Here is a 24,737-nt window from a genome sequence, read left to right as displayed (position 1 = left end):
TCCAGGGCCTGCTCAGGTACGTTTTGGGGGGCAGGAGGGGTTGCAGCATGAGGGAAGAGCATGGCCACCTATATCAGCGGGGAGGAGGGCCACTTCCTCACTCCCTCACCTCGGGCTCTCCCCTCAGCACTCCCCCTCCAGTATCAATCATTGGCAGCAGCGGCGGGCAGGAACACATACCTCTATGTGTTCCAACACGGAGGTCCGATTTCTATGTGCCTCATGCTGATAAACAGGAAGTAGCGTCAGACACTTAAAGAGCGGAACCTCCGGTGGGTGGAACACAGGGAGGTATGTGTTCCTGCCCTCCGCTGCTGCCAATGATTGATGCTGGAGGGGGAGTGCTGAGGGGAGAGCCTGAGGTGAGAGAGGGGGGAGTGATCCCTTCCCCACCGATGTTGGTGGCCATGCTCTTCCCTCATGCTACGACCCCTCCTGCTCCCAAAACGGCCCTGGACAGACCCTGACCCACTCCGCGGGTGCAGGGGCTGCAGCCCGTATCGTTACCCCACTGGTGTGTTCCCACTATTAGAGAATATGAATGTGGTATGAATGAATATAACAGTCTTTGTTGAGATCTGACCTAATAGCACAAGTTGCAAGGCATATAAAATGGTCTATAAGTGGAAGATGATATAAATGATTTGTCATTGTATAGTGTATGCCTAGGATTAGTCAAAAGAGCGGTAAAGTTCACCATAGGAAGTCATGCAAAAATCAAACAAACATTATTAAGAATACCAACTGGCAAATTCTTGCAACAAATATAATATTTACTGATGTATAATGGCAAGTGTACAAGGGCCTTAAATGATACCTCCTTTGAAATTTAGACTTTAGTTAAGAGTCAAATTTTCCGACAGGAAGAGGCAGGCTTTTGGCAACGTTTTGTCCCATCACCCTCCAATTCACTCCTCCACTTTCCAGCCGCATTCTCACCCCTTAAGGGACATTGCTGACCCTTTTACTAGTAGAATGCAGTATTGCCTGGGTGTGGACTCAGACAGTGGGTTTTTAGTCAAGAGGCCCCCCCCCCCAAGGGACGATGGACTTTACAGTCTAGTGCCTACCATGTCACACACCTTAGGGTACCCCAAACTAGTGGTTGAGAGAACTCTGACACCCCAGTGAGAAGAGTCTAGTTGAGCTGGAAGCAGAAGGCCATAAGGCCATATTCTGTCAGTCATAGGCAGGTGGTAGGCGGACATAGACTGTATCCAGGCAAAGGTCAAGGGCAGGCAGGCATAGTTGGTTATGTGAAAGTCTCTTACTTATCAATACACCAAGATTTCCAAAAATACGTCAGGAGATGAAAAGGAAAGCTATATGGCTTTATTCAAAAGCTTCACATGTATACATGGAGAAACCAGGTAAGCCAAGTAAAAAAGATTCAGGCAGTTAAGGTTTCTGCCAGCACTTCCGCTGTGCACAGATTCTTATACCACAAATTACGTAGTCATGATGTGCTTTACTCGTCCAATAAAAATGTACATTTCTGAGAGTCTCTTCTTCTTACACCCTGAAAGGGTGGAGGATTCACACAGCTTTGCACCTGCTCTCGATTCCAGTAAACAATCTCTTCCACATCCTGTTCACATAGTTACATCAAGGCCATGGCTTGCGGGACTCGACTCATCTGAGATGGGGGTGGCAGTACCAGGCACTGCTTATCTCTTTAGACATTCCTAAGAAGAGAAAAGACTCACACAGTACTAGATCTTGGCTTTAGCATGTCAGCAATGGAAAATTCTGAGTCTAACGTTAAAGGGTAACTCTGTTCATCTGTATCAACTGTGTTACATTGGCCTTATTAAACACTAGTATCACCTTATATCTATTAGGTGCAAATCTATGAAACTTGGATTAACATACAGTTATGACATTAACATACCCCCCTGTTGCACATATATACGTATAAGGTGGCAAGGGGTTCAACTACATAGACTTGAAACACTTCTTAAGTAATGTAAGCTAGCAGTTGCTTTCTTTGTAGCCTTGTAGCATTGCAAAGTATATATGTATTTTATATGACGCCTAATGCTTCTAGTGTACTATCTTATCCACTATCAGACAATCTACACAACTGAGAAGTCAATTTTTGGGAATTTGTGCTTCCCCATAAAGTTGTCTTCCTCCTCACTGTCATTGTATTCTTCATGTTGGAATGAAAACATGGCTGCATCAGTTTTTTGCTTTATGAAACTGCCCAAGTATTTCCTGGCCAGGGGTATGACACAACAAGCAAAAAAACTGAACATGAGTATCACAATAAGTATCATGGTACCAACATTTTTTAGGAAACCCTTCCAGTCTCCAAACCAGTCATTGAACCATTTTGTAAAGGAATCTGATACACCAGAGTTTCTTTTTAACTCGTCTGATAGGTCAGTCAGTTTCCTCAAAGCTTCTGTCACCCGTCCATCAGGGCCAGTTTCACTGGGAATGTAGGTACAGCAGGCCCCACCCAGTCCCAGAAATTTGCAAACTCCTCCTTTCTCAGCAAGCATCATGTCCAGGCTCATTCTGTTCTGAAATGTCATTTTGGAGTTGGGGCCTAACTCATTAACTATGCCCTGCAGAGCATCACGCGTGAAATTTACAAATCTTTGCTGATTGTAATATATGTAGTTTATCCACTCCACATTTTTGTTAATAGTGATCTGTGGAATTAAAGACTCAAACCCTGCCCACACTGGGTTTCTGGCTTTAAATTCATCTGGAACCCCTCTGGGGACACCTATTGCATCCAAATAGACATGTGGGTCCAGGTTACCTTTAAGTTCTCTCTTAAATATCTTGTGGGCTTCTTTTTCAAACTCTTGGTCACTTTCTCTAAACATGTGTATGGGCATAATGAGTTTGGCCAGTGCACAGTGACCTTTCCATACTGGTGGCAATCTAGGGCGTAATTTAAGATCACCGCACAACCAGTATATATCACTAAGGGAGTGTGTCTGATGAAATAGTAGGAAAGGGTCTGCATGTTTCATTACAGCACAGTAATCAGGGGGAAATTCACCCACATCTACTCCACCTGAATTCGTACTGTTATAACAGGTATAGTTTCCCTTGTACACAGTTGCTGAGTGGTCAATTTGATCAGGGGTACCTTCCTTCAATGGGTATCGGTCAATCCACATTTTACAGAGTGGATCTGTTGTGGCCGGGGTTTGACCCTTACTCCTATAGAGTGACAGAAAACATTTCTCACCTCCTTCTGGAAGGGGAAGTGGCACAGTGCCAAGGTGTGGCCTTGCTCCTGCACATACATAACAATCTGACATATTGTGTTGTTTGGCTGTGTACCTCATCCATTCAAGCCACATGTTAGTATCTGAATATCCTGTCTCCATGGCAATGGTCTCCTCAAATGTAGGGTTAGCCAGGGCCTGTACCCATGGTTCCTGATCTTCATGCTCCATGACTTTGAACTCAGGGTTTTTGTACATGTCCCTGAGCGAAAACTTCCCCAGAGGCCCCCCTGTATACCCTGGGACGTGCATGCCTAACACGTACGTTCCTGCATCTCCAGGGCTGGGGTTTTCTATATTCAGGGTCAGGCGCTGGGAACTATCTTGCTTTCCTGGTATACAGGCTCCCCCAGCTGTTGTTAAGGTCATCCTTGAGCGAAGGGGCACCCCATTTCTGTCCACCCGAGTCATGGCAGGATCAGGTCTGTATCCCCAGTCAGTACCTGTGTTCCAGGCAGCTGCTTCCCAAGAACTACATTTATTCCCCCAATGGTCATCAGTCACGCAAATGAAAAATTGTCCTTTTTCATAAAGGCTGCAGTGCCAATTACAACGTTGTACAACCTGGCAGTAGTCAAAGGTGTAAGTCGCCACTTGTATTTGTGAAGAGTTATACCAGAACACTAAGCTCTGGTGTTCTCTTGTTACAGCAACCTGGCCTCTTCGCATCAGTTCTACATTTATGGCATCCCGTTTAACCCTTGGTCGGTTGAGAGTTACATTATCAGTTTGTGGAAAGGCTGAAGGAGGTGTTTGGAAATGCTCTAGGGCTTCTAACACCATCCACAATGTCCCAATGAAAAGCATAGCAATAATGACTCCCTTTCCACCTGGAGTGTTAAAGTATCCTGTATCCAAGATCCCCATATTTTTATTTTTTTTTAAAGACAAGAACTCTGAGAATTAAACGGGCCCCCAACTCTCCCTAATCTAGCTCCTCAGTTATCCTGTTCAGGGCTTGTGCCCGCTTTGAATAGAGGAAAATCTCTAATATTCCCTCCACCCGCTGTGACGTTGTCTTGACTGGAGCTCAGGCAACTGTTCCTCACACTCCAGGGCCCAGGAGCGTACACCTCCCGTCACAGGATGCTGTCTATTCTGTCCCTGAACCGGGAATGGGTGCCCTTTTGCAGTGAGTTAAATGTATCCACGAACTTTTTTCGGCTATTCTGACCGCTGTGGGTGTGGCCAGCAACACCTGGTAAGGACCCTCCCACCGTGGGGTGATCCTCACTTACATCCGGCTCTTTTGGAGGGTTCCCCGGTACATGAGATCTTTGTTTACAGGTGCGTCTTAAGTAGTCTGCAAGTTCCCACTCCTCAGGGGGATCCCAGATTACATCAAAAGCCGGGATTCTGTAGGACCTGCCAAACACAATTTCATATGGTGACAACTTGCCTTTCACTGTCACTGTTCTCATACTTAACAATACCAAGGGTAAACACCATATCCAACTCTTCCCTGTTTCCGCCATAGCTTTAGTAAGTTTGTTTTTAATTGTACCATTTGTTCTTTCCACAGCTCCTGCTGACTGTGGGTGATAACTACAATGGTGCCTAACGTTTATGCACAAAGTAACTGTCAACTGTTTAATGATATCATTCACAAAATGGCTACCATTGTCACTGATGATTTTTTCTGGTATGCCCCATCTCGGAATAATATCTCTTGTCAGCGCTTTTGCAACTGTGAGTGCATCAGCTTTTGCAGTGGGAAAGACTTCCACCCACCCCGAGAATATATCTAGCACCACTAGAGCATATTTCTTTCCCTCTGCAGGGGTGAGTTCAATGTAATCCAGTGCAATGGTATGAAAGGGGTAATGTGGTGTAGGTGTTTTACCAATAGGTGGCTTTAATCCCTTTCCTGTGTTGTGCTGAGCACATACAGTGCATTGTGAGACAAACTTCTTAAAAAAGGTGCTTATGCCCGGACAGTAAAAATATTTGGTGGCTGTAGCCATCATACCACCCGTTGAGACATGGGTGACCCCATGTAACACAAGAGCCAATAATCTGTACAAAAGTCTGGGAAGGCATAAGGCATTATTGACACAGAGGAGGCCGCTATTATTAACAGTTGCATGTGCTCTTCCCCAGTGAGATTTTTCAGCTGCTGGTGCATTGCTCTGGAATTCCACTAATAGATCAGTGGTAATCGCTGCAGAGGATGGAATGATGTGAGGGGAGGGGGCTGATGGCAGAGGGGGATCTGTGTCAGGGAGTGAAGGGGAGGCGGCAGCTGTGGTGGGCAGAAGGGATGGGATGTGATGGGATGGCTCAGAAGTTGGGAGAGAACGTAGCGCCGCCAATTTCGCCTCAGCATCTGCAAGATTGTTGCCACGGGTAACGTCAGAGTCATCACGCATGTGTGCCATGCATTTTACCACAGCTACCTGCAAGGGCAGCAGTACACTATCAAGGAGTTGTTGCAATAAGTCTTTATGACGGACTGGTTTTCCAGCCACAGTTAACATGCCACGGTTCCTCCACTGTGCAGCGTAGGTATGACAAGCAGAGAACGCATACTGGCTGTCAGTGTAAACAGTGAGAACTTCACCCTTGTGCAGCACACAGGCTCGAGTGAGTGCATGAATCTCTGCAGCTTGTGCGGAGTAGGAGGTTGGTAAGGGACCAGACTCCAAAACAGCATTCAGAGTAACAACAGCATATCCCACTCTGTTCACTCCTAAGGCATCTTTGGAGGCAGAGCCATCGACAAAGACGAGTGTACTTCCGGGTATTGGTTCGGACTTCAGGTCTTCTCTGGGTAGAAAGACCTTTTGTGACTCTGTGACACAATCATGCTGAGGCTCATCACCCTCTGCAGCGGGGGTCGGGAGTAAAGTTGCTGGGTTGAGTGTGGTACAGCGTTTCACTGTAAGGTGAGGCTGACCCAGCAAAGTGGCAGTGCAATACAGGTGACGGGCAGGAGTAAGTAACGTCATTTTATCCTGCAACAAAAGAGCATGCACTGCGTGGGGAACAAGAACCTCTAGTGGATGGTAGAGGACCAGGGTGGCCGTTATGTCAACAGCCATCGCAGCAGCAATAACAGATTGTACACAAGACGGCAAAGCACATGCAACCTGATCCAAAGGCTTAGAATAAAAACCTAGCGGCCTCTGTTTGTCTCCCCAAGTTTGTGTCATCACAGCTGTCATGCATTTATCTTTGCAATCAACATACAGTTTAAAAACCTTCGTGTAATCAGGGAAGGCTAAAACCAGGGGATCTTTCAGCGCAGACTTACACCTCTCAAATGCCATAGTCAAGTCATCTGTCCAGGTGACTTTGTCAGTCATTGCCATTGGGTCAGTGTGGATGGCATTGAACAAAGGCTTAACCAGTGCTGAGCAATGGATAATCCAGGCCCTGCAGTAGTTAAGGGTCCCAAGGAACGTCATCATGTCTTTCTTTGTCACAGGTTTTGGTATCTCATGGATAGCTCGTACCCGCGTATCCTCAATAGTACGTCCTGCACCTGAAATGAGTTGTCCTAAATATTTAACAGTGGGCTGACAAAATTGTAGTTTTTTACGTGAGGCCTTGTGGCCCTGTTCTGCTAAGAAACAGAGCAGTTGCACTGTGAGTTGCAGACACCTCTTCTCATCTGGAGCACCTATACATAAATCATCGACATAAATGAGGAGTCTGCAATCATCAGGGACAGGGAAAGATTCTAGAGACCTATTTATCTCTTGTGAAAAGATCGCCGGACTTTCACAGTATCCTTGCGGGAGTCTCGAGTACGTGTATCTTTTCCCTTTAAACGTAAAAGCGAACCAAAATCTGCTGTCAGGATGAAGTTTTATAGAATAAAAAGCATTTTTTAAATCGACTATGCTGAAAACTTGACAGCTTGGGGTGATCTCATTTAGAATTGTGTTGGGATCGGGAACCACTGGAGCTCGCGGCACAATTGCTTCATTTACCGCTTTAAGGTCATGAATTAAACGGTATTCTGTAGAATTAGGTTTGGCCAGAGGAAAAATGGGCGTGTTACAGGGGGAGGAGTCACAAGGTATGAGCACACCCTTCTCTAGGAAACCAAGTATTATGGGCTCAATGCCGGCAACCATGTCAGGTTTTAGTGGATACTGTTTTTTATAAGGCCGGTATGTACCTTTAGCAACTACAATGACCTCCTCTGAGTTTTTTATCAGGCCCACGTCCGTGTCAGATTGTGCCCACAGCTTGTCTGGGACACTGGACAACTCATGTCAGGACGCATCTGCAAAGTCAACATTGTCAGATTCTTCAGGTCGTTTAGTCAGGTGTATCAGCATTCCCGTGGTCTGAAGGTGGCGTGGGCAGTAAATGCCCTCACCACCTTCTTCTTTCCATTTGTTCAATAGAATCCCGGCCGTGTCCCAACGTCCCCACTTCGGTTTGTACAGTGAAGCATGAGGGGCGGAGTTCGGGACAGCAAACAGCTCATCCTGCAGGATGCCGTCTGTCTCAACACTGTCCCAGCCTGGGATTGAAACCTCATACAGAACATAACCTTCTGCATTTTCCCATAGTCCGGTAATCTCTACACAGACTTTTCTCCTCATTGGGAACTTTTGCTCATAGTCCAAATCCCTGCGTCCATTTGCTATGTAATGTGTGGTGACGTGTGCCACACATACTACCTCCTGAAATGTATCAGCTGGACCGGCATCCTGCTGCATCCAGTTCAGGAGTGAATTTGGCAGAATAATACCGTACCAATGCACATCAGGTGCTTCTGCCATTGGAGCACGATGGATCTGCAGTGACTCTGGACCGGGAGCAATAGTCAACTTTAAATCACCAATCAAGTCTCTGCCACACAGATTAATTGGGCACCTTGCAGAGATTATGAAACTGCAAAACACAGCTCTGCCTGACTTTTCATCTAAAACCTGCAAAGGTTTTGTGGTTGGGGACACTTCAAACCCTCCACCAGCATTTCGTGTTACAACTGTACCCAACCTTTCCCACGGGATATTTAAACCAGTCCCAAGGACTGACCTACATGCACCAGTGTCAACCAAAAACATGATTCTAACACTCGATACAGACAAGAGGATTTCAGGCTTTCTTGTGTCAGCATAATCAATCTCAATCACAATAGTGTCACGGCTCAACTCTTCCCTGCCTAGTCATGCAGAATGGGTTTGTTGCTTGGTTTGATTGGCCGTATTTTCTGGGCAGTCACATGCAATGTGATCCCGCTTTCCACAAATGAAACATTCCCCTCTTTCTCGTTTTCCTGCATAGTCACGCACAAATCTACGTGGACGGGGACATCTCCGCTGTATGCACCCTCCTCTCCCATGCCCTGGTTGTAGGTGGACAAGGAATAGGAGGCTGCCGCAGCAGGATGTCTCTTCTGTCCCCGCTTCTTCTTTTCTATCAGAATTTTCTCCGCATGCCTGGCATACTCCAAAAACTCTGTCACACTGCACGTACGCCATGTAATCAAATGTTTATGGATTGTCCACTGTAATTCTTCCTTTAAAGCCCTATCAATCTGTGCTTTGAGCTGTTGTTCCCATGGTGTAGTGCCATCAAGCACTGCAGGTTTTTGCAACCCACTGTATTTTTCAAAAGCATCCATGACCCTTGCAACCAGATCATCCACAGTCTCGTTTGCTTTCTGGGAAATCGTAGAAAGCTTGGTAAAATCTGGGGTGATCTTATAAAATGTTATCATTCGTTGGATCAATTCATCCCACCTGGTGGTTAAGGTTGAGCTCTCCCAATCCAACTCCACTGGCGGGTCAGTCGCAAGTCGTCCAGGCCCCCATGCACTCCAATTACCCTCGATATTAACCCATCCAGTACCACAGACTCTTCTCACAACTCTCTCACATTCAGTGGCAGTCAGCTTAAAACTTCGCCTCAACTCAGTCAGTTGTTTAACACATTCAATCACATCCTCTCTCGGGCTAGGTATAGTCTTAATTGCATTCAACATGTCATCCTCTGTCCAGGGTCTGTAAACATGTATGGTTTGCCCTGCTCCGTTTGGGAGCTCTATCATAGGCATTTGCATTGCGGGTTTAGGGTTGCACTTTTCAGTAGGCACTGAAATGGTCACTGCTGGTTGTCGCAATGCAGTGGAAGATGGGTAAGGTAATAGGGCAGAACCCGGGAGCTGTGACATGGCTGCCATCGGGTGCATAAAGATGGCACCTGGATTATAGGAAGGAAATTGAGGGTGTGGAAGTGGTGGGTAAATGTTGGTATATTTCGGTGGGGTCTGAGATGGCTGTTCTTCACTATTTGCACTTGCTCTCAGATCTCCCATTGTCACAGCTAACTGATCAACCTCCTGTTTGATGTTCGAGGCTGAGGATGCTCTGCCTCGGGCTTCTGATGTTTTTCGTTCCCGCAACTGTCTATCAGACGTTGTCACCTCAGTTTGTCTATTAACAGGTTTGGACTTTGTGGGCTCACTTATGTTTCCTGTACTTGAGGTGCGGGCTGTAAGTCCTGACTTGTGGTCTGGAGCTCGCTGAGGGGATTGGGATCTCTGCCTTTGTGCTGCTCCAGCTCCATGCACATCTCCACTGTCACTATCACTTTCACTTTCAAAATCCTGTATAGTCACGCTGTGACCATATTCCCCTTCCAAATCACTCGCTTTCTTACCAAAATAAAAGGAGCACAGTTCCCTCTTACGCTTGTCAGCTTCATCTCGCCATTCTCTCGCCAATTGCAAACCATATTTATTCTGCAAAGTTAATTTCCCTTTACTTCTCTCCTCTATAGCCTTTATCAATGCCCTGCATTGTTTTGGGTGCAAATGACCCGGGAATTTGAACATCTCATGCCAGACCTCGCATTTCTCTGTCAAGCGAGGGTCTTTACGATGCATGAGAAGTTCATCATCTGTTGCACAGAGAAGTTCAGCTTTAGTTGCATTTTGCCCCATCCTGCCTGACAATTCTATTCCGGGGCACCTGTGATCTGTTTCCTATGATATAACTACTCAGCCGCCGCTGCCCCCCAGTGTACCGATACTGTGCTGGGGCCGACTTGCTGAATAGTACGCTTCACTGAATGCCGCTGTAACTCGGGCGCGCTTTACGAGAATTACTACCCAGTCTAGCAAATCAGTGATGGTAACCACGGCTATTATCCGGCTTGCACTTAAGCCCTGAATCCAACCCGGCTGTTGTAGCCCTGAATTAAATTCGGCTTGCACTTGAGCCCTGGATTAAATTTGCCCTGTGGCTATTGCGTGGTATCCGCTGTATGTCCTCATCCGATCATTGAGGATCTATTCCACCTCGCAGACACCACGACTGACAATTTGGTAAGATTGTCAGCTTTTTTACAGATCACAGGTATCCCCAGCTAACTGAACCGTCATGCAGTACTTGAATGAAATCAAATATCTACTTACTTTTTTGATGCACCTTGATAGCTCTCAGTGTTGACAATCAATGTAATCCTCTCAGTCCGTGGCCGGCCACACATTCACACACAAACACACCCCAAAAAAAAAAAGGTAAAGCCCTCTGCTCTTCACAGCATCTCCTGAAATCCTGGTTCTTGGATTCGAGTTCCGTCCCGTCTGGGTATAGCACTCTGAAAATTTGCCCCTGTTTACAGGGAATTTTTCACCCTGGAGGACTTATTTTGTTGGGATGACTGGGATCATCACCCCCAGTTTTCAGAGATGCACCCCAGGCCAAACAGAATCGATTCCGGCTTTTCGAAGGACCATATGTGAAAGTCTCTTACTTATCAATACACCAAGATTTCCAAAAATACGTCAGGAGATGAAAAGGAAAGCAATATGGCTTTATTCAAAAGCTTCACATGTATACATGGAGAAACCAGGTAAGCCAAGTAAAAAAGATTCAGGCAGTTAAGGTTTCTGCCAGCACTTCCGCTGTGCACAGATTCTTATACCACAAATTACGTAGTCATGATGTGCTTTACTCGTCCAATAAAAATGTACATTTCTGAGAGTCTCTTCTTCTTACACCCTGAAAGGGTGGAGGATTCACACAGCTTTGCACCTGCTCTCGATTCCAGTAAACAATCTCTTCCACATCCTGTTCACATAGTTACATCAAGGCCATGGCTTGCGGGACTCGACTCATCTGAGATGGGGGTGGCAGTACCAGGCACTGCTTATCTCTTTAGACATTCCTAAGAAGAGAAAAGACTCACACAGTACTAGATCTTGGCTTTAGCATGTCAGCAATGGAAAATTCTGAGTCTAACGTTAAAGGGTAACTCTGTTCATCTGTATCAACTGTGTTACATTGGCCTTATTAAACACTAGTATCACCTTATATCTATTAGGTGCAAATCTATGAAACTTGGATTAACACACAGTTATGACATTAACAGTATCCAGGCAGGTGGCAGACTGACAAATCCAGAAACAAGCTAGGTAATATAAAGATCATGAGTAGTCAGGCAGTCTTAATCAGAAAGGAGGTACAACAGTAGCAGGACTGGCCAGATGCATGGGCACGATAAGGTATCCAATTGGCTGTCAAAATGAATAGCACTTGTTAAAGGTTTGAGGGAAGGGGGGGTGGGACTTTTACATGATTTAAGCCAAGTGTTGGTGCATAATCGCATACACCATGCTTGCATAGTAGTGTGCCCGCATAAACTTCCAGATCTTTTGGAAGAGGCAGCAGCACACGGGTGGATTGGAACCTGATAAACTCCCGGCCTGCCCTCTTTGACAAGCCCATGTCAAAGAGGTTTAGGGAATCGCAGCTCTGGAACGGTGAGGTAGAGGGGGGATGGGGGTGGCCTCTGGCTTATCCAGCTGTTTCCTTCTACTGAGGTTAGTACCCACTTAGGGTACTAAAGAGTAGGTCAAAAGAAAAATCAAACATATTTGGGGCATTTTCATGCTTGCTGGGAATTTAACCTGTAATTTATTGATAAGAAGTGCAAACATCTCCAGTGAGACCACTCAAGAGAGAAGATAACTGAATTATTATTATTATTATTTAGTATTTATATAGCGCGGACATATTACGCAGCGCTGTACAGTGTATATATATATATATATATATATATCTTGTCACTAACTGTCCCTCAAAGGAGCTTACAATCTAATCCCTACCATTGCCATTATGTAGTGTAAGTACTGTAGTCTAGGGCCAATTTTTTTTTTTTTTTTAGGGGGAGCCAATTAACTTATCCGTATGTTTTTGGAATGTGGGAGGAAACTGGAGTGCCCGGAGGAAACCCACACAGACACGGAGAGAACATACAAACTCTTTGCAGATAGTGCCCTGGCTGGGATTCGAACCAGGGACCCAGCGCTGCAAGGCAAGAGAGCTAACCACTATGCCACCATGAAGGCCATGATCTTTTTTACTTGCTAGCACCACCAGAGGCTGAAATATAAGACGCACACAAGAGGTGGCTATGCAAAGCAGTGACTGGAATAGATGTGTACTTTGTGGGGTTGCTCTTTGGTCAGAAATGCTTATTACTGCTCAGTGAAATATTACATTTTTTTTTCAGATGGTCATGGAGAAAATGCCTATTCTTAAGCTTCTTCAGTTTCAGTTGAACAATCATGGACCAATTTTTCCACCTTTATGCAGTATGACCGTTTATCTACACAATCTATTCATAGTATTTAAAATCTGTTGACCGTTGCCCTACTTGGAGGTGGTAAAATTGGCCAATCATTAGATATCCATGTAAAGGTCCCTTGTTACCAAGCTTTCAGCATGTGATACATGTACCCTAGTGTGTGTGTGTGTGTGTGTGTGTGTGTGTGTGTGTGTGTGTGTGTGTGTGTGTGTGTGTGTGTGTGTGTGTGTGTGTGTGTGTGTGTGTGTGTGTGTGTGTGTGTGTGTGTGTGTGTGTGTGTGTGTGTGTGTGTGTGTGTGTGTGTGTGTGTGTGTGCGCTAAGCCACGCCACGGGCTATACACACGCTAGATTAAAGTCAGCTGAGGCAGCCAATAACAAGCACCTCAGCCGATAATCCGGTGTGTTTACAGCAGTCCCTGATTGCCATTCAGCCAGCGATCCACCAAGACGAATCAACTCAGCTGAGCTGAACTGTCTATACCTGTGTTCATGCCACTTAACCCTCCCGCCACGTAATGTCTTATCTGCGGCGCTTAGTCCAAGCGCATAGCAACAGTTCCACAGCGTTGGCCAAGCTAAGTCGCCTGAGGAATCTGGTTCCAGTCCCCATCAGATGACATCAATCCACTGTGTGCACAACCTACATCAATCCACGGTGTGCACCAAAAGCAATCCGTTCTATTAAGCTTTGAATTTGGGAAGGAAAAAAGGTAAAATTATATATGAACAAATCTAAATGCATAAGTGGTTTTCTGAGTGCTTGCGATTGATATGCACTTTCTGAGAGCTTTTTAAAATTCGTTCCCATTCACTTTCATTAAAACCACAATAAAATCACATAAAAATTGCAGCGATCGCATACGTTTTTAAGCGTACGCGATTTTAATAAAAAGTGAATCGAATCGATTTTTAAATATGCTCAGAAAGCGCTAATCAATCGCAAGCGCTCAGAAAAGCGCTTATAGTGTGTCTGAGCCCTTATAGTTAAAACACAATTGTGAAGTACTGCTAATAGTTATGGGCCACAGTATTTCTAAAACTATGTTTCCACAATAGGAGTTACTTTGGAAAAACTTTTACTAAAGAGGTGAGCGCTATATGTTGAGGGACACTGCCATATTGTAGAGAATTGAAGAGAGATTGTTTTAAAGATGTGATTATTAGTGATGTTTCTGTGACTACTTTGGCGTAATATTTCTTTTTCCTTACTTTCCTGTTTAGGTTGTTGTTGAAGTGCGTGTCTTGGATATTAATGACAATGATCCTGTTCTCCTAAATCTTCCGCTAAATATAACCATCAGTGAAAATACACCCGTATCAACACCCATCACTCGGATTCTTGCTAGTGATGCTGATGCTGGACGCAACGCAATTCTGACCTTTAATATAACTGGAGGAAATGGCGACAATGCGTTTTTCATCAATGAAAATGTAAGTCTACCATTTGCGACGAATTACCATGATTTTGGGACTTCTTTATAAAGAAGATAACAATTACCAGTTTTGTGCTCTCAGCTTTTCAAATTGCATTTACTTTTGCAACACTAAATTTATAAAACAATAATTAGATTTCGTTCCCTGGAGAATAGTTCTGGGATACAGGGCACATACTCTTTCACATTGTCTATATATCACAACTTCTCTACATGTAAACAGCCTCTACTGTTCTCCATTGTTCCACGCAGCATCCCCCACAATGACAATCACAAACACCGTTTGGCAACAAACAATGGCATAGCTAAGGAGCTATTGGTCCCAGTATGAGGAGTTGTACATTGGGCCACTTCAGGATATATATATATGGCACACGAGCGGCCGTTGGGACAGGAGGAGGACGGGGCCAGGAGGGTGGCAGTGTGTGCGCACGCATGCGTGCTGACATGCAGCAGCGGTCACAGGGGCGGGAGGGGAGGGGGGTTGTGAGGGAGGCCTAGAGCCCGTTATTGTAACCAGCTTAGGCCTACTAGTGTGTGTGTATGTGTGTATATATATATATATATATACATATATATTACACATACATATACACACACACATTCTGCAAAACATGCCAAGGACATGACAAAGAGATGTAAGCAGGGGTGGGAATGCAAAGCACATATAGAGGTAGCCCATTGCCAACATAGCACCACTGAACAGCTAATATAGTGGTAACCAATCTAAAAATGGAGATCTTTCTCAGGTGATCAATTTTTTTTATACATTTGCAGAAGAGAAATAAAAAAAGCTATTTTAGATGAAATAGTATCTTGCCAGTGAACGATCTGTTCGAAGTTTTATAAATATGTCCATGCATGTAGCTTTGTCTATGAAAGCTGAATGCCATAAAATTAATGTATTGAATATCAAGTTATCATACGGCCCATCTCCTTGCAGCTAGACTTTGTATAGGTCTGTGGCCAGACTGAATGATGATCCTCTGATATACAGTATATATTGGCTGACCATTTTTTTTTTTAAAACAATTTTTATTTGGTTTTCTCAAAATTACAGATTACTTATATATCACCAAGATGTTAGGAGTATTAATAACATCACATCAGGGTCACACAAATCAGAGGATATTCCCCTCTTAAGAGTGCAAGAGTCCTTACATCTTGGGAGACCATGTAGAATACAGGCCTACAGATTATTTATATCCGAGTCCGGATGTATTCAGTTCAGAATAAAAGTAATTGAACACTATCAACAGTGTAAAACCCAACATTCCCACCCTCCCCCCGGGGGTGCTCTCTCCACTGGGCCCACCTTAAAGAGACTCTGTAACAAATTGTTTATCTTTATTTCTTCTATGCTATAAGTTCCTATGCCTTTTCTAATGTGGTCTGGCTTACTGCAGCTTTTCCTAATTGCACAGTAGCTGTGTTATCTCTGTTATATGATCTAATCTTCTCTCTATAGTCGGCACAGTCAGGCTGAGGCAGTCAGACTGGAATGTGCAGGGCTGCTTGTGATTAGCTAGAAGCTGTACACACCCCCTGCAGGCTCTGTGTGACTAACACACTCTGCTTAGCTGAGCCTATTAGAAGCTGGTTAGTTTGTTTGTAAACACTGCCTAAAACTGGCAATTACAAGCCAGGTTTGCAGCAGAGAATGGCAGAAACAGCACAGAGGGGACCAGGAGCACATAATGAATAGAATGGTATGCTTTTTATTGTAAGAATTTCAGAGTACAGATTCTCTTTAACTGGTTTTAAGGAAGAAAGAAAAGGTCGGGATTCTCATTAATTGATAGTGTAGGCATAAAGCTTGAAAGGTCCCAGGGTTCCAAGAAGATCCTCGTTACAATACCAAGAAGAGTATTTGAATGGTTCAACCAGGTGGGTGATTTCTTCCTGGTTAAACATATTTAAAATAAAAGGTTTCCATTTGCTAAAAAAAAAGTTTGGCTCTTTTTTCTTTATGAAGGAGTGTGTCATATCTCTCCATGGAGTATAAATCTAACATTTCGTCTTTTACATCCTGGATAGTCGGACTGGTAGGATATATCCATCTATTTAAAATGGCTTTTTTTGCTGCTGCAAGTGTCACGTGTAGAATATCAGGGTCAGAGGGGGTTCTATCTGGATTTGTTGGTAAAGGGGTCCTGTTATGGAATAGGTAAAGCATGGGGTCCTTTTCGGGGTGTTTACATTTGAGCCTTTTGAGGAAGCGAGAGATTTGATCCCAAAAATGAGAAATGGCCGGACATTGCCATATGCAATGTACCATATCCGTACTAGGATATTTACACTTGGGACATTCTGGAAAGTATCCCTGAGGAGGAGTAGAGTATTTGATATTAAATGCATACTTTGCATGAAAGAGGAGGAGGAGGTGAGAATCTCTCCAACTTTCACATATAATGTTTTTCCTATATGTCGATACGCCTTCTATTATAAGCTTTTCTATTGAAGGAGTTTCAAAGTATTTGTTTCATCTTTTAAAGTTGTCTTGTGCTAATTTTCCAGCATTAATGGCTAGTAGGCCGTTATGTAGCATTGAAAGGGATAGTCTCTCGGTTCCAGGTTTAAGGAGTCTGTCGAATGGTGTGATCTCCGTTAGGCAGGAGGTGTTAATTAAATGTGCTTTAACATAGGACTTTATTTGGCAATAGGCCAAAAAGTCGGTTTTAGGGATGCTGTATAGTGTGTGTAACTCTGATAAGCTCAACCAACGCTTATTTTTAAAGTTAAAGAGTTGGCTAAGCCTGGTGATGCCCCTGATCTCCCAACTCAGGAAAGTGCTATGTTGCATACCTGGAGAGAAATCAGGGGCGCCCCAAAGTGGCATGTATTTAGTGATCTTCCATGGCAGGTGGAATAATTTCCTACATTCCTTCCATGTGGCAATGGTATCCTTTACTATAACATTGTGCTTGAGACGAACAGGGAGAGTGGACCATTTGGAGTGTAGTAGACCCACTGGAGTCCAGGGTTCCACTAGGGCCGCCTCAAGCTTATAATTTGAGAAACCAGAAGTTTGGGATACCCAGTCACGAATGTGACATAGCATACAGGCTAAATTATATAATCTGATGTTAGGGAGGGCAAGACCACCCAGGCTCTTAGGGATTTGAAGTCTGTTTAACTTGATCCTTGACCGCTTGTTTCTCCAAAGAAAAAGTGAGGTAGCTCTATTCAAGGTTTGTATGTCAGAATGTTTTAAAAGAAAAGGGAGTACTTGCAGGGGGTATAAGAGCCTGCCAAAAGTAATCATCTTAAATAGAGCTGCTCTACCAGAGAGACTAAGAGGAAGGTTTTCCCAGCTACGAAGCTGACTGACTAGTTTTTGAATAAGTGGAGTTATGTTAAGGTTGTAAATTGAATGGGGGTCCTTACCCACCTGCACTCCCAAGTACGTAATTGGTCCTTTAGTGATCTTAACTCTAAGATCAATACCTGTTGGTAAGTTACATTTGCTAGAGAGAAACATAAGTTCACTTTTTGTTTTATTGACTTTAAAACCGTATTCTCTGCCTATTTCTGCTATCAGTTGTAGGATCTTGGGTACTTGAGTCAAGGGATTATCCAGAAATAACAGAATATCGTCTGCAAATAGAGCCTGGGTGGTCTTGACATCCCCCACCTTTATTCCCCCGATCACTCTGTCTAGTAGTCTAACTAGAGGTTCAAGGGCTAGGTTGAAGAGAAGAGGGGACAGGGGACACCCCTGTCTTGTTCCCTTTTGAAGGGGAAAAGAGGTGGCTAGGAAACCTGGGGTATAAACACGTGCCTTAGGGGCTTGGTACATTAGTCTGTAAAGATTAAGAAAACTACTAGTGAAGCCCATTTTTATTAAGACCATATCCAACCATTGCCAATGAACCTCATCGAAGGCCTTATGTGCATCGAGTAGTAGAAGCGCACTCTGTTGGTTGGTTACAGGGTACGCTTTTACCTGTTCTAGAATTAATAGTAATTTACGGATGTTAGTGACCACAGACCTGCCTCTCACAAATCCCACTTGATTAGGGTGGATAAGTTTTGGCATAAATATGGCTAAACGATTGGCCATTAATTTGGTTAAGACCTTAAGATCTTGATTGATTAACGAAATGGGTCTGTATGATTCCGCTAAAGTGGGGTCCTTTGTTTTTCTGTGAATTACTTTAATGTAGGTATCGTTTCCAGAGGATAGAAACTGTTCACCACGCAGGATTCTATTATAAACTTCAGAGAGGGTGGGGGAAATCTCTGTTTGTAGTATTTAAAAAAAACTCTGAGGAAAGACTGTCCGGGCCTGGTGCTTTGTTATTAGCCAGGCTTTTGATAGTTTGAACTATTTCGGGGGTGGTAATTGGGGCATTGAGAGTACTGAGGTCTTCCTCGCTAAGCTTTTTGAGGGGAGCAGAGTCTAGCCATCTGGTACTATCAGCTTCACTAAAGGTGTGAGAATTTGTATAGAGGTTCCTGTAATAGGAAAGGAAGATATCATTGATGTCTTTTGGGTGATTTTTAATTTCCCCTAGGTCATTCTGGAGGCCTGAAATGAGGGAAGGGTCATATCCCCCCTTGGCAAGTCTAGCCAGAAGTCTGCCTGATTTGTTGCCATATTTAAAAAATTGTAGCTTTTTGTAAGGTTGAGTGAGGAGCTCCCTTTGTTTGAGCTATTTATCTGCTACTACTTTGGCTTTTAGCCACTGCTCTCTAGAGGATGGTGAGTGGGAGTTCTGGTATTCTAACAAAGCCTGTCTAACTTTTTTAATCTGGGCAGAGTATTTCTTTGCTACTTTTTTTTTTTTGAACTGACATAAGCTATGATGTGTCCTCTAAGGACGGCTTTGGCAGTGTCCCAGAATAAATGAGGGTCATTTTTATGAGTTTTGTTATCCTTATTATTATTATTATTATTTTTTATTTATATAGCGCCAACATCTTCCGTAGCGCTGTACATAGTACAAACAAATAATGGGGAACAAATATACATAAGAAATACAAGACACTGTACCGTCATGACATTGAATAGAGTAAATACAGATACATACTGTTAAGCTTGGAGGTGTATTCTCCACAGTCAGCATGCAACACATAAGCTGACGTGAAGGAGGTACACACACCAGCACAAGGAATCAGGATATCCCCAGTTTAGTGGAGGAGAGGACCGACTCCAATAGGAGATTGTGGCGCACAGAGCCGGTGCAGATCCGAACAGCCACAAACAATACTTTTGTGATAACGTCTCAGCGCAAAGTAGCGCTGAGCGCATAAACCACCAGGACTGAGGAGATCAGGACAGGTTGACAGAATGAACGCTTGCTTAACTAGCCACTACTTAGTGACAGCAAGCGTCCACAACAAGACAGACTGGAATGAGGCAGCCAATGCTTGAAGCGATGGCGTGCTTCACAAAGACAGGACAGGATAGTCAGGAAATAGGAGGATCAAGATAGATGAACGTAACACAGACAAATATACAATAAGTATGTTTTCCTAGCGTATTACAATTACAGCTATCAATGAACCTATTTGTAACGTCTGACTAACATATGTATATATCGGCAATGAACCGATATATGACATAAGCAGGAACGCTGACTAGGACTGGAGTAATACAGGGAACAGGACTCAGAAGGATTCGCTATCTCTTCGCAGAGATGAACGCAATCCACAAACAGAACCAGGAGCAGGATACTAACTCAGCACGGGTGATCACGATACGCGCAACCTACCAAAACGTGCTGGAAGGCTGACTAACTGAACACAGGAAATAAACAGTTCGTGTACGTATATATCAGCGACACTGATGTATCAACGTAACACGAATACAAGGAAAATAACAAAATGTGCAAGTATGCGTATATATTGGCGATGAACCAATATATGACACAAGACAAGCAGAGTAATAACTTCTAGAACAAGAGCAGAACTAGAAGGACTCGCTGACCCCTTCGCAGGAGTCAGCGCAGTCCACACGGACTAGGAACGAGGTGGGGCACGAGCAGAGTAACAGACAGAATCTGAGACTATGGTAGCCCATGAAGCATTGCAGGAAGCAGTTCTTTATACTGAGGTCATCCAATGGGAGCAGACCTGCAGATTCCCACACAAGTGAATGGTAATTAATCACAGGCTGACAGCAGGAAAAGGCAGACAATGATATGCAGCCTGCAGGAAAGGGATTGCCCCTCCATTGCAGCAGACAATGTTTGTTTACACAAAAGCATATTAAACTGTCATTAACTTCAGAGCGACTGCAGATGGAATCAGCAACTAGTTTAAGTGCAAACCAAACTATGCAAGCAAATGCATGTAATGACATCAGAACTGCTTGGGTTGCAATACCACTGCAGTCAGCAGTAAACGCTGCAGAAGCGATCATAACACATACATAGTTGATATGTGGTTGGTACATGTACATATGTTAAAATAACAGCAGTATGAGAAACACTAGGAGGAGGTCCCTGCCCTTGCGGGCTTACAATCTAGAGGGTAGTGGGGAGGAAACAAAAGGGAAAGAAACACAAGGATTAGTGGGTTAGCCAGTGCGCCTTCAGTGCTGCCTATAGCAAATTATAGGCTTGTCTGAACAGGTGTGTTTTCAGAGTACGTTTGAAGGTTTCCAGACTTGAGGCATGACGAACCGGCTGAGGGAGAGAGTTCCAAAGGAAAGGGACAGCCCGTGAGAAGTCTTGGATGCGAGAGTGAGACGAGGTGACTAGGCTGGAGGACAAAAGGGTCTCCTGTGAGGAACGGAGGGTCCGGGCGGGCAGGTATCTGGAGATTAAAGAGGAAATGTATGGAGGCGATAGCTTGTATAGAGCTTTGTATGCAAGTGTGAGAAGTTTAAACTGGATCCTTTGGGCAACTGGTAGCCAATGGAGGGATTGGCAGAGAGGGGCTGCCTCAGAGGATCTAGAAGAGAGGTGGATGAGACGGGCCGCAGAGTTTAGTAGGGATTGGAGAGGTGCCAGTCTGCTTTTTGGTAGACCACAGAGTAGGGTGTTGCAGTAGTCAAGGCGGGAGATGATTAGGGCATGTACAAGCATTTTAATTGCTTCTTGTGAAAGGAAGAACCGGATTCTGGAAATGTTTTTGAGATGGAAGTAGCAGGAGGTAGTTAAAGTGTTAATATGTGGTTTAAAGGAGAGCTCAGAGTCCAGAGTTACCCCTAGGCAACGAGCTTTGGGGGTTGATGCTATTGGGGTGTTATCTACATTGATTGTGACAATGGGAGGTGGAACAGAGAGCGAAGGTGGAAATATCACAATCTCCGTTTTGCTCATATTGAGTTTAAGGAAGCGGGATGACATAAATGTAGATACAGCGGATAGACATTCGGGAACTTTTGATAGTAGTGTGGAGAGGTCTGGGGCAGAACAATAAATTTGGGTGTCATCAGCATAGAGGTGATATTGAAACCCAAAAGAGCTTATTATCTGTCCCAGGCCATGGGTGTAATATGGAAAAAGAGGAGGGGCCCAAGGACGGACCCTTGTGGTACTCCCACAGACAGTGGGCGTGGAGAGGAGTTGGTATTGGCATAGGAGACCATGAAAGAACGTCCAGACAGGTAGGAGTTGAGCCAGGAGTGTGCTAGGCCCTTGATTCCCAGTGTTGAGAGGGTTCTCACTAAATTCAAGCCACCAGTTCTGTAATAGAGGGTGAAACTCCTCATCACTATAAAGATGAGATGGCTGACCATTTTAACCTGCCTGGCGTTCTATTAAGATCGCCAGGGAGGCTGCGGGAGGTTTTTTTTTTAATAAAAAAAAAACTATTTCATGCAGCCAACTGAAAGTTGGCTGCATGAAAGCCCACTAGAGGGCGCTCCAGAGGCGTTCTTCCGATCGCCTCCGGCGCCCAGAATAAACAAGGAAGGCCGCAATGAGCAGCCTTCCTTGGTTTGCTTACATCGTCGCCATAGCGACGAGCGGAGTGACGTCATCGTCGTCAGCCGACGTCCTGACGTCAGCCGCCTCCGATCCAGCCCTTAGCGCTGGCCGGAACTTTTTGTTCCGGCTGCGCTGGGCTGGGGGGACCCTCTTTCGCCGCTGCTCGCGGCGGATCGCCGCAGAGCGGCGGCGATCAGGCAGCACACGCGGCTGGCAAAGTGCTGGCTGCGTGTGCTGCTTTTTATTTGAGCCAAATCGGCCCAGCAGGGCCTGAGCGGCAGGCTCCGGCGGTACTGGACGAGCTGAGCTCGTCCAGACCGCCCAGCAGGTTAACAAATCTACAAAAACCTCCACCCAACAAAGTTAAAGTAAGGCCTCGCTTGGTCACATAACAAATTTACTTTATTGTAGAAAAAATCACATCAATCACAGACTGAATCAATGGACTTCTAATAAAATATTAAAAACACTTAGAACTTAGGGATTGACCTGACAGCCCCTGCGTCCCACACACTCATCACATCCATTCATCCGTAACATTCATCTGATGAAGAGAGCAATTGCATGCATTTGTGAACAACCACAGAGCTCTGGGTAAGGACCTAATAGCAACAAAAGTCCAAGGTTAAGCCCAAATCCGATCTGTACTGATGCAACACAAAATGAATAGCTGGCCAGCTTTAAAGCTTATTTCCGTGCAAACTTCATGAAAAGGTAAGCACCGTCCATTTCATATGGGGGTTTCACAGTTTCCACAGACCCACTACTTGAAGCAACAACAGTGACAGCAGTGTCCCATTAAATGCAGCACAGCAGCGTTTTAATATTCAGCTGGCATTTCTCATCAAGGCAAGTTACAGAAAGCGGGTTAGCAAGCTGTTAGACAGTAGCATTAGTTCCACCAGCCAGTTTGAGCAATGCATTGTATACTCTATACCAGTGGTTCCCAACTTTTTCCGGCCCGGGGAACACTGTCTGACCAAATTTTCCTCCGGGGAACGGCACGGTGGGGGGGGGGGGGGGGGTCGGGAATGCGGCCCCCGGTTGCTTGCGCGACCCCCGTTTGTTTGCGCGACCTAGTGGACAGTGCCGTGCGCAGCAGGCTATGGGGGGGGGGGGCTGGGGTGCGGCTGCATAGCTAGCATAGTTGCCTCAGTGTAGGGAGTTTAGTTGTCTCAGTATAGCTAGTATAGTGCCCCAGTATAGCCAGTATAGTGCCCCAGTATAGCCAGTATAGTGCCCCAGTATAGCCAGTATAGTGCCCCAGTATAGCCAGTATAGTGCCCCAGTATAGCCAGTATAGTGCCCCAGTATAGCTAGTATAGTGCCCCAGTATAGCCAGAATAGTGCCCCAGTATAGCTAGTATAGTGCCCCAGTATAGCCAGTATAGTGCCCCAGTATAGCCAGTATAGTGCCCCAGTATAGCCAGCATAGTGCCCCAGTATAGCCCCCCCAGTATAGCTAGTATAGTGCCCCAGTATAGCCCCCAGTATAGTGCCCCAGTATAGCCAGTATAGTGCCCCAGTATAGCCAGTATAGTACCCCAGTATAGCCAGCATAGTGCCCCAGTATAGCCCCCCAGTATAGCTAGTATAGTGCCCCAGTATAGCCATCCAGTATAGCCAGTATAGTGCCCCAGTATAGCCAGCATAGTGCCCTAGTATAGTGCCCCAGTATAGCCCCCCAGTATAGTGCCCCAGTATAGCCAGTATAGTGCCCCAGTATAGCCAGTATAGTGCCCCAGTATAGCCAGCATAGTGCCCCAGTATAGCCCCCCAGTATAGCTAGTATAGTGCCCCAGTATAGACCCCAGTATAGCCAGTATAGTGCCCCAGTATAGCTAGTATAGTGCCCCAGTATAGCCAGAATAGTGCCCCAGTATAGCTAGTATAGCGCCCCAGTATAGCTAGTATAGTGCCCCAGTATAGCTAGTATAGTGCCCCAGGATAGCCAGAATAGTGCCCCAGTATAGCTAGTATAGTGCCCCAGAATAGTGCCCCGGTATAGCCAGTATAGTGCCCTCCCGCCCGTCCCCGCGGCCGCCGCTGTTATTACCTTAACAGCTGCCGTTCTCCCCTCTCCGGCGCATGTGTTTATTCTAGCAGCGTATCTCCGGCTGCTCTGTGTGATGCGGAAGGATGCAGGGCAGCAGCTTCCTGTAACGGCGATATGTATCGCCGTTACTATGGTAACCGAGCCCTGCCTCCTTCCACATCACACAGAGCAGCCGGAGATACGCTGCTAGAATAAACACACGCGCTGGAGAGGGGAGAGCGGCCGCTGCTAAGGTAATAACAGCGGCGGCCGCGGGGACGGGTGGGAGGGGGAGAAGAGGACGGCACACCAGGCAACGTTCACACTAGTGTGCCGCGGAACACTGGTTGAAAAACACTGCTCTATACTGTCCGCGGGGGGAGGAACCCCTATTTCTTACGTGTCCCAGAAGGTCTGTGAGGAGTGTCCAGATCACATGCATGCAGGCTCAGTTATCTCATCGGTGCTCGGGATGACACGCCATAAGCGCTGGATAAGCGCATCTAGTCAGCAGCAACAAATGTCAACTTCCCTATTATTTATACGTTTCTTAACATGCCGAGAACAGCTAGTTTCTAG

General features: G+C 45.2%; 1 protein-coding gene across 6 annotated transcripts in view; it reads left to right on the top strand.

Moving 5' to 3' along the window:
- CDH23 (cadherin related 23) overlaps positions 1–24,737 on the top strand; it is a 1,682,716-nt gene that overhangs the window by 1,534,584 nt on the left and 123,395 nt on the right. For all 6 annotated transcript variants that reach the window (XM_068258239.1, XM_068258230.1, XM_068258228.1 and 3 more), the window contains one exon: positions 14,032–14,241. In XM_068258239.1, coding sequence (XP_068114340.1) covers positions 14,032–14,241 — 210 coding nt within the window. The remainder of the gene's footprint in view (positions 1–14,031; positions 14,242–24,737) is intronic.

This window comes from Hyperolius riggenbachi, chromosome 10 (genome assembly GCF_040937935.1).
Source record: "Hyperolius riggenbachi isolate aHypRig1 chromosome 10, aHypRig1.pri, whole genome shotgun sequence".
NCBI lineage: Eukaryota > Metazoa > Chordata > Amphibia > Anura > Hyperoliidae > Hyperolius > Hyperolius riggenbachi.
This window is presented reverse-complemented; position numbering and strand designations above follow the sequence as displayed.